The following is a 17,505-nucleotide window of genomic DNA, read 5'->3' as shown; positions in this document are numbered from 1 at the left end:
CAGTGTCATGAATAAATCTCTAATGACAACCATTAATGAAACGTGTCATTCATCTAACCCAGCAGTTTACAATAAAACTAAATTAGGTCATTAACGCAGTATTATGTGGCTGTAATACAAATGTGACTGGATACCACAGAGACTCCATGTAGCCTAAGGAAGAGATGCTAGACCCACTGGACAAACATGGTTGGTATCTGTCACCAATCCCTCCAGAAAAGCAGTAGAAAATTTTATATTTTCAAGAATAATCTTGTGTGCCACTGTCAAGCACTTAAAAGTTCCACATATACACATCATGGAAGATTGATGGAGGTGTGAGAAGGAAGTATGTTAGAAAACAGGAAAAGGACTGAACATATCTTTCCATGCTTTCCAATCTTCAGTCTCATAGTGCATCCAATTGTTAAGCTATTTTACAACAGAGGACTAAACTAGCAATGGTTATCTTTTCTTGCCTTAATTTATTTACAAAGGATCACAGCACCAGATTCAAATAGTGCATTTTTACATGAGAAAGCAAGTGAAGTTCCTAGTGATTTGCACTCAAAGAAATGTCTCGATATTCATTGTACTTGGTATATAGGTCCCACCTACCATTCTGACAACTTACAGATAATGAAAAAATATTCTGCCTCCTGAAATTCCCTCTGTGCAATCAAACTCTCATGTCTGGCTTCATCCTGACATGTTCTGAAAAGGTTTTATTTGCTGCTGGCTTCTTCCAGAAATCCTGCATGTCAAACAGCAGAGAAGTGACTCATGGGAAAAATAAAGCACTTGGTGATCTTTTGGGTTAAGAGGCCATAGGAAGGTAGGAGTACCATGACTATAAGTGTTGTTTCTGAATAAACTCTGGAAAGGCTAAACTGAGGTGTTTGCTCTGGTTTCCCATCTGACTGTAGAAGGCTTCTAGTACAAAACAAATCATCGAGACTCTCAGAAGAGGCTGCACACTGGGGCAGTGTAGCCAGTGATAAAGATGGTACCAAAGCCTGGCGATGCTACTGAAACAAAAGACAGATGAGGTAGTTAAACATTCCAAAGTGAAAACTTTGGAAGAAATGTTTGAAGCACGGAGCAGAGAAATGTCGTGAATGACACTTGTTTTGTTTCTCATCTCAAAGTGCTCACAGCCTATGTGACTTAGAAGAGAAGCTGTATGTTCACCGGCTTTAGAGCACCCCTTGGAAAAGAAACAGCCCAACTACTGAAGTGCCACTCAACCTCTTTGCCCTGTGAGCAGGCTAGGGAAGCACCTTTGCTTATTATGGCTGATCAGTTTGAAATGATAGGCCTCTTTCCAGAGGTCCTCTATCTAAAAAATGTATCACAAAGGAAGAAAGATTGTTGACTGGTTTTAAAAGGCACACTGCCTTCTTGTATAACACTTGGGCCTGACTGCCACAGAAGCAGCTGGGGAGAGCTAGGTGCCAAATGGAACTGCAGAAGAAACAAGGAGCTTGTTTAAAACAACAAGATACTTTGGTGGCCTAATGGCAGTGGCACACGCTTGATAAGGGAAGAACAGTCATTATATGTGCCAAAGTGAAGAATACCAATCCTCAAGAAAACAATCCACCATTCTGTGATACCTCCAGATTAAGATAGGCAACATGAGGAAACACCAGTGTGTTAAAGTTTACAGTTAATGAAGAAAGTGTCAGCTTTGTTGCACTTGCAATTGCCCTGTCCTGTATGTTTTTCAATATTCTATTTCTATTTGGATTCTCCACACTCCCCCAACTCCCAAGCTGGAAAATGAGGACAGCCAATTTTGCCAGCTTAGAAGACATCCATTTGGAAGAACTTGTACAATTTGCAACTGGAGTCAAGACATTTTCTCACTCACAGAGATCAGGCACCAATTTAAATGGAACTTATAGACATGCTTGCAACGATAGAAGTGGTGTTTAACCAGCTATTTACATGGTTTCCAAATACAGATGATACCCGTGTCTTAAGGTAAAGAGCATTGCCAGTTGTCTAAATTTAGCTGCTGATGCAGACAATAATTTGGGGGAGTTTCCCAAGTACTAAGGATGCCAGGATTTGAAATTTGTGAAGCTGTCCTGAAAATGGAAGGTATCTTCCATTATCATCTTCGAAATCAAGCTGCCTTTAAACAATGCAATCCTCACACAGATTCCATGTAGATCTGAGACTTCTCCAAGTGCTAAAATGTATCTTTTTTTTTTTTCCAATTTCCTCCAGGGAAATCAGGGGGAGGGAAGGCCTCTTGGTTGATCAAAGTGATCAACTATACAGGGACTGGATAGTGCACTGTGAGCTATGGAATGCATAGGAAACTGGTGCAGGAGGTATGTTTTGCAGATTCTTGGGAATGGCAAAGGCAGGAGGTAGTGCAGGTACCCAAGGATGCAATGAGAATGTGAGGGATGAGATTCCATTAATGGCAATAGAGGTAAACCATGGGGGCAGGTGAATGTGTGGAGTGGGACACAGGCAACCAGGGTGGAGCAAAAAGACTGTCATATGGGGAAGAGTTGGGATAGGCAAAGGGGAACAAAGAGGCAACTAGATCCAACAGAGCTTCTCAGCAGTAAGGTGAAGATGAGGGGGTTCTGCCTCATCATTGTGTTGTATGTGAAGTCTACCAGCAGCCTGGGGCTAGAGCCAACAGCTGTTGTTCTTGCATTCAGATTCAGATTTAAACATAGGCTGGGTGGCAGCTGCTCAGCAATTTCTCTGGTTACAGAGCAATGCATGAGATCGTAGAGGAGATAGGCTGCCTTATCTCAATCCAGCCTGGAGGCCAACTGTCCAAGTACAGCTTCTTCATCCCGGGCAGGGGAGGTGTCAGCTGCCAACATCCTTCCTAGCTCAGGTGGTGCCTGCTGCCTCCCAGCACCAGAAAGGAGAAGGTGCACCCAAACTCTTGCCCTCAGCTGAGTACTTAGTAACTGAAAGGCAGCTAAAGCAGCTTCCTGTACACTCCTCAAAATTCATTTGGACACAAGATTGGAGAGGTGGGCCGATCTGTTTCTGGGGATCCTTGAAGAGTCACCACATAAACTACAGGAAAAGAGCTGAAAGAAAAGTCTTGGAGTCAACATCTGTCATGAAGCAAGGAAAGCATCATCCAGGTTGGACCTCTCTAGGAGTCACAAAGATATTTAGCTCAACAAATACAACTTTTGAATGAGTTTGTCCCTTTCAGAACAACAGTCCTGCAGCAGCCTTGACCACCACAATGTCCGGGTTCAGACACACAACATAGAGGAGTGGAAGAACAAGAGCAATATCAACATGAAGAGGTAGCATAAGGATGGGATTATATCACCCATATGGCTGTTTCATCTTACTTTCTATCATAACTCTAACAGAAGATACTTTAAACAGAGAGGTGATGCACCATAACTCTTTCACATGCCTGCCCCTCAGCACTGGTAGAAAGGTATGGGAATGGCAAAGCTAGGCTCACACCAGGGACTTTGTCAACATGGGTATACCTGTGTCAGTGTAACTTATTTTCAGTCAACCCCCTCCCACTAAAACCCCCACTGAAAGTGAATGCTTGCTGGTGTAACTGCATTTACCCAATTCATGCTGCTTAACCCAAGCATTTGACAGCAGGCAGCTGGGGAGAGAGTAATAAATTAGAAACATCTCTCATTCTGCATAGAAAGAAAGTTAAAGGAAACAAGAGGCCAAGATATAAAAAGATGGCTTTTGTATGTAACTACAAGTGATGAACATTTGCTTGTTTAAGTAGATCATGAGATCCTAGCAACAGCTACCTGTCCTGATGCTCATGATCTCTGTGATGGAGTGGCAAATGCTCATTTTGAATTTGGATTCTGAGGAGAACAAGTGCTATGTACAGTGGGAAGTAAAAAGAAGAGTATCTCTCAGGATGCAAACACTGTTCTCGGACCCTTCTGATGAACACAATTTCTCTAAGAATCTGATGCCAAAAGGGAATTTTATTTTACTAGTATTGATTTACATTGGCTTATCCCAGTTGAAGAATTTTTAAAAAACCCTATCAAACATAAAAGGACAAATAACTAGGGCAACTAACTTTTTAGCCCTTACCCCATGATCACTTTTCATGCCAACAGCCTTCTATTAGTTGGATTTTTTTTCTCCCTGCTGACCTTGGCTTGCAGTTGTGCAAATAGACAGGGAACCAAAGCAGGAAATGAAGAAAAATTGAAAACAACTGTCCTTTTCCCTGTGCAGGTCTATGCAGCCACACAAACACTGGCACTGGCACAACAAAAAGGGCTGAAAGGGTAGGGGGGATCTCTTGGGGAACCGACACTTCTGTTCCCCTAACTTGACCATGAAAGTGGAGCCTCCAATGCAAAATGACTGCTTGACATTTCCTTTGAGCTTTCTAGTTGTGGGAGTTTTTGCCAACCAATTTTGGACGTATTTACATTTATAATTGCAGTCATTATAAATAAAACATAGTAAATAAATGCAATATAAATGTAATCTACAGAAGTGTTTTTAGAATTGCACTGCAACTAGTTTCAATATTAATTTATTACATTTCCATATATATAAAAAAGAGCTATTTTCACATTTATTTAATTTGCCAACTGTTCCCCAGCAATATGTGGACTCCATAGTAATTATTACAGCACTAGAATGAAGATGTTAAAAAAATTGCAAACTTACTATTTTTAATACTCTTAGCATACTATTTTAACATCAGGATTCCAGCCATTATCACCAATTAGTTTGTTCAGAATTAAGTTGGAAAAGACATATTGATCATAAAATAAGACTTCCCATAAAAACCAGGCAACAGCAACATGTCCAGTTACTCTGGTATAGAGCCCAAATTTGACAGTTTAACAGGACGGGTTTAGAAACCAATATCCCACCTTACAGAGTCTGAACAGCAAAGAATTCAATGTCTTTTAATAATGTATTTCAGTGGTTTACTACACACCTATGTCTTTAAAATGAGCATTTTGCTTCTAGTTTTACCTCTGCTACTTTACCTTCCAGCACTAATACCAATATCTTTGCCTGGCAGAATAAAACCTGTCTTGCTCTCTTCAGGCAGAAGTAGACCTAACAGCAATCATGTCACTTTTTAGTTTTGTCTTTAATGACAGACTGCATTTCTTTCAGCTCATTCTACAAGGCAGGTTTTACAGAATCAAACATTCTTGTATCACTTCTCCTCTATTAGGTTTTTCTTTTATAAAATTTACAGAGAAGACTTGAATATGATGTCTAGTAGTGATCTCACCACTACAAAAGATCTCCCCTCTGCTCACATCTTCATTTTCCTGCTGATACATAAAAAAAAAGGTGTTTATTCTTTTTTGTTGTAGCAGCATAATGAGAACTTAGATGCAGCTAATTACTGCATCTAACTTCCACCTCATTCTGGGAGACAGCACCTCCCAGGGCACAGTTTCTCCCTTTCTGTACATGTGACCTATATTCTTTGTACTCAAAGCATGACCTTGCCCCTAGGTGAATGCAATCATTACTTTCAACGCAAGCAATTTATCAAGCAATCCAGATCCTTTTGCAGAGCTGGCCTGTCAGTAGTATTTTATCAAACCACCCACCTTCTGTCACTACAAACCTTCTCCTCAGTGATTTCTCTTTTCTTCTTGACAGCCACTAAAGGTGTGGAATAGTGCTGAGCTAAGGGCAGGAGATCAGGAATCCTAATGAGAAACAGCCCCTCTTGTAAGAGATAGCAACATATAAACTTATTTTGTTTGGTTAGTTGGCTTTCAATTTATTAATAATTTTAACTGGTAGAAAGTCTTACTTGAAGTCTATATAAATAAATCATCTTTATCAATCAGACTTTTGAACTTAGAAGAGCAGTTCTATATATAACCACGATGAGTAGCATTAGGTAGATTACTGACCTTTGAATTTTATGTATGGAGCTAGTAATTGTTTTTGTCTGAACAAAAGGGTTGGATTTTATAAACACCCAATTATCCTGTTTGTTCCCTTCTCTCACTGGCAAAATTAAAAATTGTTTGATTTTTCTTTAAAAATAGAACAAGAGTAATTTACATTCCTAAAATTGACCCTGAAAAGTGAACATCAGTGTTTTCGAGGCTATGAACAAAAATTATTAAGAGTTACTGAGTTTACTTCTTTCACGAATTCTATTTACTCTGGAATCTGTTGTTCTATTCAACTGTCTACTGGAAATGGAAAAAAAATAACATCAGAGAAGAGTCTACTTAAGGAAATCATCCCTTCTCATCTGACTTTGAGAAGAGTAAAGCCTTGCTCTTTCTGATACCTGTGCTTGACAAGACAACTGTCAAATAGGATTAGGCTACTGGTTAATTCAGCTGAAGTATTTCTGGCAATGCCCAATCCCTTTTTTAAAAACAAAACTGATGAACAGAATGCAGATAAAAACTTTGGTTGAGCAGTAAATTGTCCTGTTCACATGTGGTCTTGGGGCAAATCAAAGGAAATTGATGTCACTGAATCAAGAATGACTGTGGTGGGAAGAGACTGGTCATAATGGTGCTGAATCTTCTCAATCAGGGTGTGTTAACTTGCACTTTCCTAAAGCCCTGAGCACTAGCAGTGACCCCTTCTTCTTCAACCTTAACATCCATAATGCCTCTTTTCCCAGAAGATTGGACCAAAGGCTCATGCCAATAGAAGACAGTTACTACAATCACTTAATTACAGAAGGTCTTCATACAATCTGGCATTTTACACTGCAGCTCCACTGAGAAGGGCAATATATTTCTACAAGTACAGGAAATACTTATGACAATTTAAATTAACTTTGGTCTCCCTTTTCCTCTGAGATTCAAGTCAGTTTTAGGCAAGGACTCCGAGGTCTCAGTATACCAAGAGCTGAGGCCACTTTATTTCTCAAGTGAGATGTGTTACCATGGGTATTTCCAAGAAAGGCCAAGGAGCAGGACTTCTCTGCCACTGAAAAGCTGCAGGTGTCTAAAACTTCTGGAGTTTACAAACAGTGTAATATACAGCCAGATCAGTAAGAAAATCCTTGCTAACCAACTCTTGACAGTCAGCGCCTCTAGGAGAAGGCAGGAAAATTTAGAGCAGCTTAGGAGTGGAGAGCAGACACACAGTTCCATTGCCATATAACAGAGGCAAAGCCAGAGAGACAGAAGTGTGTGGTGACTGTATGGAAACCAAATGTCAACAAAAACAAGGGGATTTCCAAAGCCAAAACAACAAAGAGATACATGATCGTAACTCCACAAGAGGGACAAACCTGAGGTCCTGCCTCAGGTGAGCTTTTCAGTGGGAGTCTACCTATATCTAGATGGAGTAAAACTGCTTACAGATTCAGCCCAGTGTAAGATACCAACAAAGATGCTTGAACCGATTTGCCAAGGAAGGTAACGGTCTCTCCAGTTCAGTCATAATTTGACAATGTTTGTTGCTTGATTGCATGTGTTCAGTGAGGCAGCCCTGCACTTCCTACCCCAAGGCTGCAGGACCCGTGAGCGAGTGTTTCAGATGAGCCCTGACATCCATCTCTTTCACACATCACACGTTCACCATCCGCGTTCTCATCTTCGGCCTTGCTGCCGCCCCTCGCCCAGGCTGCTGGGAGGTTTAGAAAGGCAGATGTTTTCAGTCTCTGTGGGGTCTGGTTGCAGGGGCTTTGGAAGTTACAGTACCTTAGGCCAGTGTTGTCTGGGATTCAATATTGCATTAAGTGGTGACACATTGTGGGCAGGTGGGATCTATTATTGCATTATGGAGGCTGCTGCTTCCCTGAACAGGCTATGTTTTGTGTGTGAAGCGGGCCCACACCTGCTGGAGCTGGGACCTGGAAATGCGGAGGACGGAAGGCATGAGTCTGTGGTTTCCTGCCGTGAGGGGCATGTGCCTGCGGTGGGGCATGCGCACGGGGCTGCTCTCCGCTGAACGGCTGCGCTGTATGAAAGTGCCACCAACGTGAGGGTAGTGTTCTGTCTCCAGGGTTGAGGAGGAGAAAACGGAGGACGCCAGTCTTCTCAGGGGGCTGTACCTCGGGAGGGAGTGCTGAGAAGGCCTGTCCTCCTCCAACTGAAAAAGACCAAGAAGAGTGGAGGAAAAGGTGTCAGGCAAAGACTTGACTCGCCCCTGGTTTGTGATGCGCATGCTGCAGACATCTTCGCCGGTGGATGAAAAATGCTTTTGCTCTACACAGGGCCTTACTTACTGCTCTGTGTCTATCAATTCCCAGGGATGCTATGAGCACCATGGAAGCCTGCCATTACAGGGGGCCTGCCATGCTCTCCCCAGCCACACACGGACATGAGCGACACCAGCAGTGTCAGGCTCTGCTACGTCAGTCCCCTCCTCTGGCTCTTCGGGCCACATGCCTCACCCCTCTGTTCCATTGGCATTGCTCATCTTGGCATGTCATTAGGCTATTCATACATTTTGCATATAGGTAACACTCAAACTCTGAACACATTTGGAAACCATGTGTACAAGAAAAGGTGAAACACCTGGTGCTAAAATGATTATGTGTATTTAAAAGCGAGGGATTCTCAGGGGCTCTTTCAATGAGTCTCATTAAAACTTGCTCCAGGGATTTGCAAAGGCAACTTTGGGGGCTGTTAGTACACTTTTCTCACACTTACACTGCTGGCCTCCTGATACACTTTTATATTGAGTACCTGCAGGGGGAGTGTTAATGCTTCCAGTTCTGGTAAGCAGAGCACAGACAGCAGCTGGAAAGGCAGGCAGAGTATAGTTCTCCTTTCAGTATGAAATTTGAAACACAAAGCCACAGGAGGACATGAGAAGATGCACTCTTAGGTCCCTTTTCTGCTTCTGTGATCCGGGGATAGCCAGGAGAGGGAGGAAGTACACACACAGAGGACAGACAACTTGTGACAGATTGAGATCGCAGTCCCTACCTTCCCTTTACACACTGAATGGAAGAGGGAGGCATTATGGGAACAACTTCAGATTTTTCACCTTGAAAATGCTAAGCTCTTCCTCCTCTTTCTACCTCTGTTATGAAACTAGCACTTTCACAGGGGTCAGCAACCTCAGTTTCCAACACCAGATCATTTTTTTCGGAATTCCATTTTTCTTTTCAAATCCATTCCCTTCCTCGTGCTGCATTTCTTTTCAGGAAGTCTCCACAGGTTTCAAAATGTAATTGGGAAATGTGAAAATGCAATATTGTATTTTCTTTAAGACAAAACTGCTCTCCATACCTTACTGGAGATGTTAACCTTGCACTAGAAAAAGAGCTGAATGTCATCCAGTCTCATCTCTTTCCTGTCACCTTCAATATCTTTGCAGTGCTTTGAGACAGATATTTTCATAAGCACCTGAGAGCTACTCAGTTCATGGTGGGCATTAAATGTGAAAAGCAATTATTCACAGTCCTAAATGTACTGCGTGTCACTGCATAGGTCAGTCACAGATAATAATAATGTAATGCTGTCATACAGGGTACTTGAGATAGACAAACAAAATCTGGACAGCAGAATTAATTTCTCATAAAGACAAGCATCTCTTTTTGCATAGATGGTGTAGAAATTCAGCCCTGGGTGTACTGTTCGCAAGCTGCACAACTAAGCATACTGGAATTTTTATTCTTAGTTTTTGCTCCATGTTTGGGTTCATCTTATTGTATGATTTCCAGGGTATACATCATCCCAACATGGTAAAGATTTCTCAGATCAAAAGCTACCATCTACCCTGACAGACTTCCTTTACAGCACAGGACCAAGGACCTTGCCCAGGCCACGAAGGAGCAAATTATAACACCCCATCAGCAAGTGCACTTTGGTTTTGTTGCCTCTGGGCTGAAGCTGAGGTTACAGACATGCCACTTTTTTTCATTGATGCTCTAATGCTTAAGTTACACAGTCAATGATGAAAGTGCTGCTCCCTTTTGTCCCCTTGTAGTAATCAGGCTGGACCACCTTCCAACAGGCCTATTCTGCTCTGGTTGGGCAGGAGCAGTATGACACCTCGCATGTGAAGTCTCAGAAAAATGTGATGTTGATAGAGCTCAGTATATTTTACAGATATAAAATGTAATTAGGAATTTCTGCTGAGCTTAAGGTTTTGATTGCTATTACCTGTAGATAGATAGATAGATAGATAGATAGATAAAGAGCAGAGGTGAACATTACTTCTACTATCACCCTTTTGCTGATCCTTTATTCCTAACACATGGATGGATAAGGACCCTGAATCTAAAGAGTCTAAGAGGCCAACTCTACATTTATCCTTCTCCATCAGCTGACAAGCTCCTCTTCTCGTGAAGGGAAGCTGGAGGAGTTGAATGTCAAAGAATCAAATCATCTACAACAAGCACCAAACACAGCTCAATAGGAATTACACTAAGCAAGGAACAATGAGTCTTCCCCTCTTCTGCAAATGTACATTTCTCACAGAGAAATCATCCCTCAGGTCCCCTTAGGGTAGCCCATAGACAATGCTGTAGAAGGGAAAGGAAACCAAGACACATAGCACCATTTCATATCTCATTTTTCCTACCATCTTCTTCCCTGAACCTACCTCTTCTGCCCAGGGTTTTAACCCTGAGACCCTGCTGTGTTTTGCTTCTACCCATTGCTCAATTATTTCAGCCCAGTTTTTCTTCTTTCTGCCTCAGAACCAGTGAAGTTGTAGTTTATGTCCTCTTCTCCTGCTGTCTATAGGCACCCTGGGAGTGACAAGGATTTCCCTCATCACTGCTCCAGGGTCTGGGGCCACAGACGCCACTGGGCTTCCAAAAAATATAACCTAGAGAAAGTCCTGCTCGCTTTCAGTCCTCAGTTCCTCCAGGTAACAGACCTGGGGCAGCCCAAGGTTCTACACAACATGAACCAGAGAGGCAGTACAGCTCACCCAAAATGCTGGAGCCCTCTCCTTATTGTGAGGCAGCCCTCTCCTGTGTCTCTGTGTCCCTTTCTGAGGAACAGTCATCACCAGCTCAAATCAATGGAGGAAGAGAACAGCATCATCCCCTGCCTGGCTGGGCAATGTGCTTCTGATTGCCTGTGAGAATTACCAACCCAGGTCTTCATGCTCAGCACCCATGTGTGATCTCTCAGCAAAGACACCAGAGGTGGTCTATAGCTGGGAAGGACTCAAAAGCTCTACAGCTGCTGCTTTCTCAGGCTTGAGACATGGACATCTTTAACTAAGTCTGCTTGTGGCATTCTCCTGGCTGTGAAACGCTGGCTGGGGGAGAAAAGAGGCCTAAGACAGCATCAAGTGAGCTGTTTTTGAAGAGTGATTCTAATAACACAACTGAGCTGGTGAGGAAATACATCAATGCCTCTTCACACTGGGACCTTTTTTAAAAGATAAACTCTTGGCTCTGGGAGATAAGGACTGTAAGAGAGAAAAGAAAAATGCTCTCTGAACTCTGCAGAATATATCCAAGAATAGGTAAAGAAGAGTTAATATCATCTCCCACTTTCACTTTTTGTTTTTCTTGTGGTTTGTACATGTGACATCATTTGAACAGGCACGTTTTAGGCAGGTAAATCTCAAAACATTTTGGACAATGCCAACTGCACTAGCAGCAGAGGAGACTGAGAGTCAAGAAACACCTATGAGCACAGAACTATAGTCAGAATTAATTTAAAAACTCATAAATTTAAGAACATTTGTAATTCTCTTTAATGTATAAGGCAGCAGTAAGTTGCCATCTCTGCCGAGTATCAGCGAATTTACTCAGCATGTTTAAGAACTTGACAGATTCTTAAATTAGATTATGAGGTATGGATTTAAATTATTTCCAACAATAAGCGCAACTCTGCATCGGGATTCATATGTAAGCAGAAGTGGAGGTTCAATCCTTTTTTCCAGTCATTTTTAAGCTATTTCTATAGCTTTATATGCACATTAGTGCATAAAAATAAGCAGAGACTTATTAGTACATCCCTGAAATGCATACATTAAAGCAAATCCTAAGAGCTCTGTTAGGCCTGAATAGGACATAGTTTCATGACAGACCTGTTCTTCCTCTATACTAGGACTTCCCATGAGATCTATGCTCCACTGCAGCCATCTTCTTGTTATCTGAAACTGGGAGGTATCTAATATGTGAGAATATTTGGGTCAGAAATTCCCCCAGGCTATTCTGAGCCTCCTCTGTACTTGACTTTCCTCGCAGCAGCATCTGATCATATTATGCTCCCTCTTACACCCACAGAGTTTCACGAGGACAGCACCACCTCTCATACAAAAAAATGATGAAATATAGGCTAGATAAGTAGACAGTGAGTCGGACTGAAAACTGGCTGAGCTCCTGGCCTCAAAGTGTTTAGAGAAAAAAAGTCCAAAGTGTTAGAGAAAAAAAGTCCAGCTGGAGGCCAGTCTCTAGCAGTGTAGCCACGGGCGGATAAGGCAGCCATCACTGTTTAACAACTTCATTAATGACCTGGATGATGGGACAGAGTGTACCTTCAGCAGATTCACAGGTGATACAATATTGGGAGGAGGGGCTGACACACCAGAGGGTTGTGCTGACATTCAGAGGTGCCTGGATAGGCTGGTGAAATGGGCAAAATCACTAAGTTCAACAAAGGGGATTGCAAAGTCCTGCGTGTGAGAAGGAACAGAACATGCTGGGGGTCATCTGTTTGGAAAGGAGTTTGACAGAGGAGTAGCTGGAGGTCCTGGTGGCCCCTAACCTGGACACAAGCCAGCAAGGTGCCTTTGTGGCAGAAAGGCCCCAAAGCCTCCCAGGATGCATCAGGAGTTGCTGCCAGCAGGCTGGGTGACATGGTCCTTCCCCTCTACTCAGCACCTGGAGTACTGTGTTCCAGTTCTGAGGTGCCCAGTATAAGAGAAACATGGACATACTGGAGATAGTCCAGAGAAGAGTCACAAAGATGATGAAGGGATTGGGAGACCTTTCACTTGAGGAAAGGTTGTGAGAGCTGGGACCTTTTATTCTGGAGAAGAGAAGGCTCAGGGGGGTTCTTATCAACATTTATAAATACCTGATGGGAAAAAGAAGATGGATCCACACTCTTCTTAATGGTGTCCAGTGAAAGAACAAGAAGAAATGGACATAAATTGAAATACAGGAAATTCCACTCAAACATAAGAAAATGTTTTTTATCATAACAGTGATTGAACACTGGAACAGGTTGACCAGAGACGTTGTGGAGTCTCCATCCTCAGAGCTTTCTGATTGGACACTGTCCTGAGCAACCTGCTCTAGGTGATCCATCTTGGAGCACAGGGTGGGACTAGGTGATCTCTAGAGGTCCCTTCCAATCTCAGGCATGTTGTGATTCTATGACAATCCAGAAGTCACTGACTTTCTGCCAGTAACGATTCATATATGGAAGTCAGGTAATGGAGAAACAGAAAAAACATTAGAACAGGGATTACCCAATTGCTCTCAGTTAGTACTCTATTGACACCAATGGATGATCACCAGTTTTTGGGACACCAAAATGAGGTCACAAATCGGTACAATAAAGCTTATGACATCAGTCACAGTAGTCTGCATTTAGTGAAATTTTTATCTATCCTAAAGGCTCAGTTCATATTCAAAGATAAGGAAGATTTACTAACATGCACGCACACATACATACACAGAGCCTAATCACAGTTTCAATCAAATCCAGGGAAGCCCAAGCCTGAGCTACAGGAAACGTGTCATTGCTAACAAGGCCATCAGTATCTTCACTAGTTAAATCCTTGGTCAACTTCTTGTTAGTGTCCCTCCTTATTTGCTGTACCTAAGGAGAACAGGCTTCCGCTTTCCTTTAGGCACCAAGTCATTTTTCCTTTGAGAGTTAGTAGTTGGTTTTGTGACAGCAAGTGGAAAATATGAATATCACTTCAAATCTGTGTGTATAGAGGCAACTGAAGGATCCATACATCAAAGGAAGAATAATTAAATCCCAGTCAGCCAAAGAAGTCCAGTGTTGGTCTGTATGCACAAAGCTAGGCCAAGGAGTAAATAGAGGGTATTTCAGAGCATAGGAAGAAAAAAATCCAGTCATCTGGAGAACAAAGCCTGTCTAATATATTAGCAGTAATCACCCACAATCCCAGTGATTTACTTTTCTTGCCTGCTTGTTAAGTATCACTGTGCAGTGATAAGCAGCCTTTGTACTGCATCATACCCAACTCCCCCAGTCATTTCACACAGGGGTGTACATGCTATGGCCAAGAAGATTTCTCTGGCCTTCTTTAGTCACAATAAATATGTCAGTGAAGTGTTCCTGATGTTTTTTACAGCTGATTCTTATCAGCTGGCTCTTACCACGTTCATTGCATCTCGCAGATCCTGCACTGACCAACCCAGTAAGTGTACACACAGGGAAAATTCAGACACAGACCCTTCCAACTCTGCCAATCTTGCCTCATGTAATCTCTAGATATCTGGGGCATTCAACATATTGGCTTTATACAGCAAACACCTCCATCTAGGAACCTTGCAACTGGATGCAGTCTTCATGAGAAGCATGTTCAGCTTCTATTCCATGCTCAGCAGGACAGTCCCACTAGTGTCTGCTGTCAGCATTTCTACCCTTCCTGTAAGTGCTGCAGCCTCATACACCTTAGCAAGCAACACCTTGCCTGGCAGGCAAGGATTTGCTTTGATACCTTTTACACAGATTCTTGTATCATTCCCATTTTGCTGCCAAAACTAACAATCCTTTTCCCCTTGTACCTCTCAAGGATTCAGAGAGGAGAAGAAACTGGGCAAGATCTGAATGGAAGGATGTTCTTTTAACATGCTCCAGTCCAGTGAACACTTCCTTGGAGAAAAAGCTCAAGAGGGAAGGGGAAATGGAGTTACCATCTCCCAGAGAGGAACAAGCAGACTGTACCAATGCCTGTCATAGCAGGGTATAACCATGTACATTATCCAAAACTCGCCTGCTCTTTGCTGTGCATATGGATCCCATGTGCATGAGAGATCTTCATTAACATACAAATACAAAAAGCTCTCAGGAGAACAATTTGATTGTCTCTTGCACTGAGCACTCTGGGACAGCCTTCTTTTGAGAAAGGAAGATTAGATATGACAGAGGAACTCTGAGCCTAACAGTGTATCATATTTTTCCAGGTAATCTAATAAATTACGTCTCACCAAAAACTGAACTTCTTGATAGCATTGGAGAACCACAGGAAAAAAGCAAAACTGAAAGAAAAAAAGCCCTCTACAACTATCTGGAAAAAACACAGTAGGTAAAGAACATTTCTGTGACTAAATACATGGTAACAACAATGCCTCTCACTGAAGTAAGGCTGATGGGATGTGTGTGCTGGTTACTCTGAGCTTTATATCAGGTATTTAAAAGAAAGTTTAATTTCAGGGAGTTATTTTATGATTTGCATTGCTGCAGGCCTGTGCTGATATGTAATTAGATTAGAGGGCATTTTCTTGCCATACACTGCTGTTGCTGCTGAGAAACTATGTGGAGAAGATTTGCTAGCAACACTTCCATACAACTAAGCAGTATTAACAAAAGACTGTGGGAAAGCATAAGAGAACTGACTAAAGACACCCACAATCACAACTGCACTCTCCTCTTGTTCGTGTTCCAAAATAGCTGAAAGATCTCCATAACAGTGTGTCCTTAGAAGCGGACTATGTCACTAGCTATAGGGAGCACTTCTAAGGTGTTCACAACATTTGCAAGCACTGTCAGAAGAGTTTCACAAGAGCAATCATGCTTGGAATCAAAGACTTCTCCAGCACAGCTGAGGTTTCCTAAGATGATGCTATGCTAGGCAACAAGGTACAGACCCAGGGATCTTACCTGTCTCTGAGGACCAGTAGGTTCAGATTCTCGTCTCCTTTGTCGGAGAGCTGGTGCTGAATGTAAGGGGGAGTGGGCTGGACTTCCTGTCTGCTGTTCATGTCTACTGTCAGATACTGTTTGAGAAGGTCCTTCATGTCTGTGGGAACTGTCCTCCTCAGTCACAGGCTGCATACCCCGACTTCGCCCATCATGCGTTTTCGGCCTGACTGCAGCTTCTGCCCCCAAGCGCCTTCTCTCTTCACCATCTTCAATAGGCCTTAGTTCCTCAGGCTCCTCATCCGTAGTTCCAGAGGTGCTTGGCTCAGCACCTGGGTGAAAGTCCTTCAGTTCTGTCTCCTTATCAATGATAACCCACTCCTTGCTATCAAAGTCCTCCTCTTCTGCAAGTGGCACTGAGCGGAAAGCATTGCTGAGGGCTTCGTGTTCCACCGAAGCAGACACATCCATCCTACCACTTGCCTGCCGGTCAGCCTGGCCAGTATCAATGGACAGCATCTGGGCTGGCTGGGAGGAGCATACAAGCCGTGATGGAGAGCCAGGTATATCCATTCGAGATCTAGAGACAGAACATGAAGCCATTAAAAATACATCAGGTTTGTGGTTCAAGACAGGGATGATAAGAGAAAACCTGTATAGTCCTTCTCACTCACTTCTTGGTACGCTTCAGAAAGACAGGCTTAAGCAAAAATATTTCTCTAGAACCTACAATGGCATAAAGATGTTCCCTTAAAGTGCTTCAGTATAACAGCCAATTCAGCATCTCTTTTCCTCCTAGACAGAATCAAAGCCATTTTCCCCCAACAACACCTTTCCCCTTTGGTAAGTTTTACTGGCTTGTGAAAAAAAATCAAACTAAAACCAAAACACCCCTAAATCCTAAATCTACTGTCTGACTAACTAGTGTCTCTCCTGGGCTCCTGTAAACAGCTTCACTGTGCTCTCTCTGTGGTGGCCACTGAGGCCTTTAAGGCGGCCACACAAGTTCTTTGAAGACAGCAAGAATCTTTCATCCCATCACACGCAGATAACCCAAACATATTCTGAAGAAGCACAAAGTAAATATGGCAAGTATCCTTTTACAAAGGGTAGTAGGCTCACAGTCTAAATACAAAGGGTAGTAGGCTCACAGTCTAAATAGCAGCAGCTTCTGTAGCCATGCAGAAATACCTTTCAAAAAGGCTCTGGAAGCTCCTTGTGCTTCAATAGCTCTGACAGCATCTACGCTGGAGAAGCCAGTGGCACTCCTGTCTTTCTGCTCCACAGTGTTATGATCCAGGTTTCTCATTTGGCCTGCATCTGCCTCTTACTTTGCTTTTCCACCTGTCTCAGAGGCAAGCAGCTTGCTGCACAAAGCCAAAGTGCCTGCTGCCCAAATTTTTGGACATCTGCAGTTGTGTTTTACAAAGCGATTTCAAAAAGGATCATCCAGGAGCCTTGCAGGTTCTTCTGGGAAAGCATTTCAATTTTTGATGAAGAAAGGGGAAGTAGAGAAGGAGGTGAACCAAAGGTTGATGTGGATAAAAGTTGTGAGCAAAAACAAAGATCTCAGCAAAAGCCATGTGATGGATCTGAAAGAAGCAAGGCTGTACCTGTTATAGTCTTAAAAATATATTGTTGTGAAGAAGGACCTCTTAAGTATGCAAACTATGAATGAAAAATGGCGTATACTGTGTGTGTGAAGAATTGGATTTTAAAGAGCTGTTGCTGAAAAAATAAAACAAAACTCTGAATTTAGCCAATGTCTTCATCCATTCCCCAACAGAGGAGAGACACCTTGAGA

The 17,505-nt window shown here is 42.6% G+C and overlaps 1 protein-coding gene across 5 annotated transcripts in view; it reads right to left on the bottom strand.

Moving 5' to 3' along the window:
* TTBK1 (tau tubulin kinase 1) overlaps nt 1–17,505 on the bottom strand; it is a 110,062-nt gene that overhangs the window by 24,160 nt on the left and 68,397 nt on the right. For all 5 annotated transcript variants that reach the window (XM_027696915.1, XM_027696912.1, XM_027696913.1 and 2 more), the window contains one exon: nt 15,723–16,281. In XM_027696915.1, the coding sequence (XP_027552716.1) occupies nt 15,723–16,281 (559 nt within the window). The remainder of the gene's footprint in view (nt 1–15,722; nt 16,282–17,505) is intronic.

Source organism: Neopelma chrysocephalum, unplaced genomic scaffold, assembly GCF_003984885.1.
Source record: "Neopelma chrysocephalum unplaced genomic scaffold, ASM398488v2 Primary Assembly neopelma1_117, whole genome shotgun sequence".
Lineage (NCBI taxonomy): Eukaryota > Metazoa > Chordata > Aves > Passeriformes > Pipridae > Neopelma > Neopelma chrysocephalum.
The sequence above is the reverse complement of the archived record's forward strand: the minus strand, read 5'-3'. Positions and strand labels throughout refer to the sequence as shown.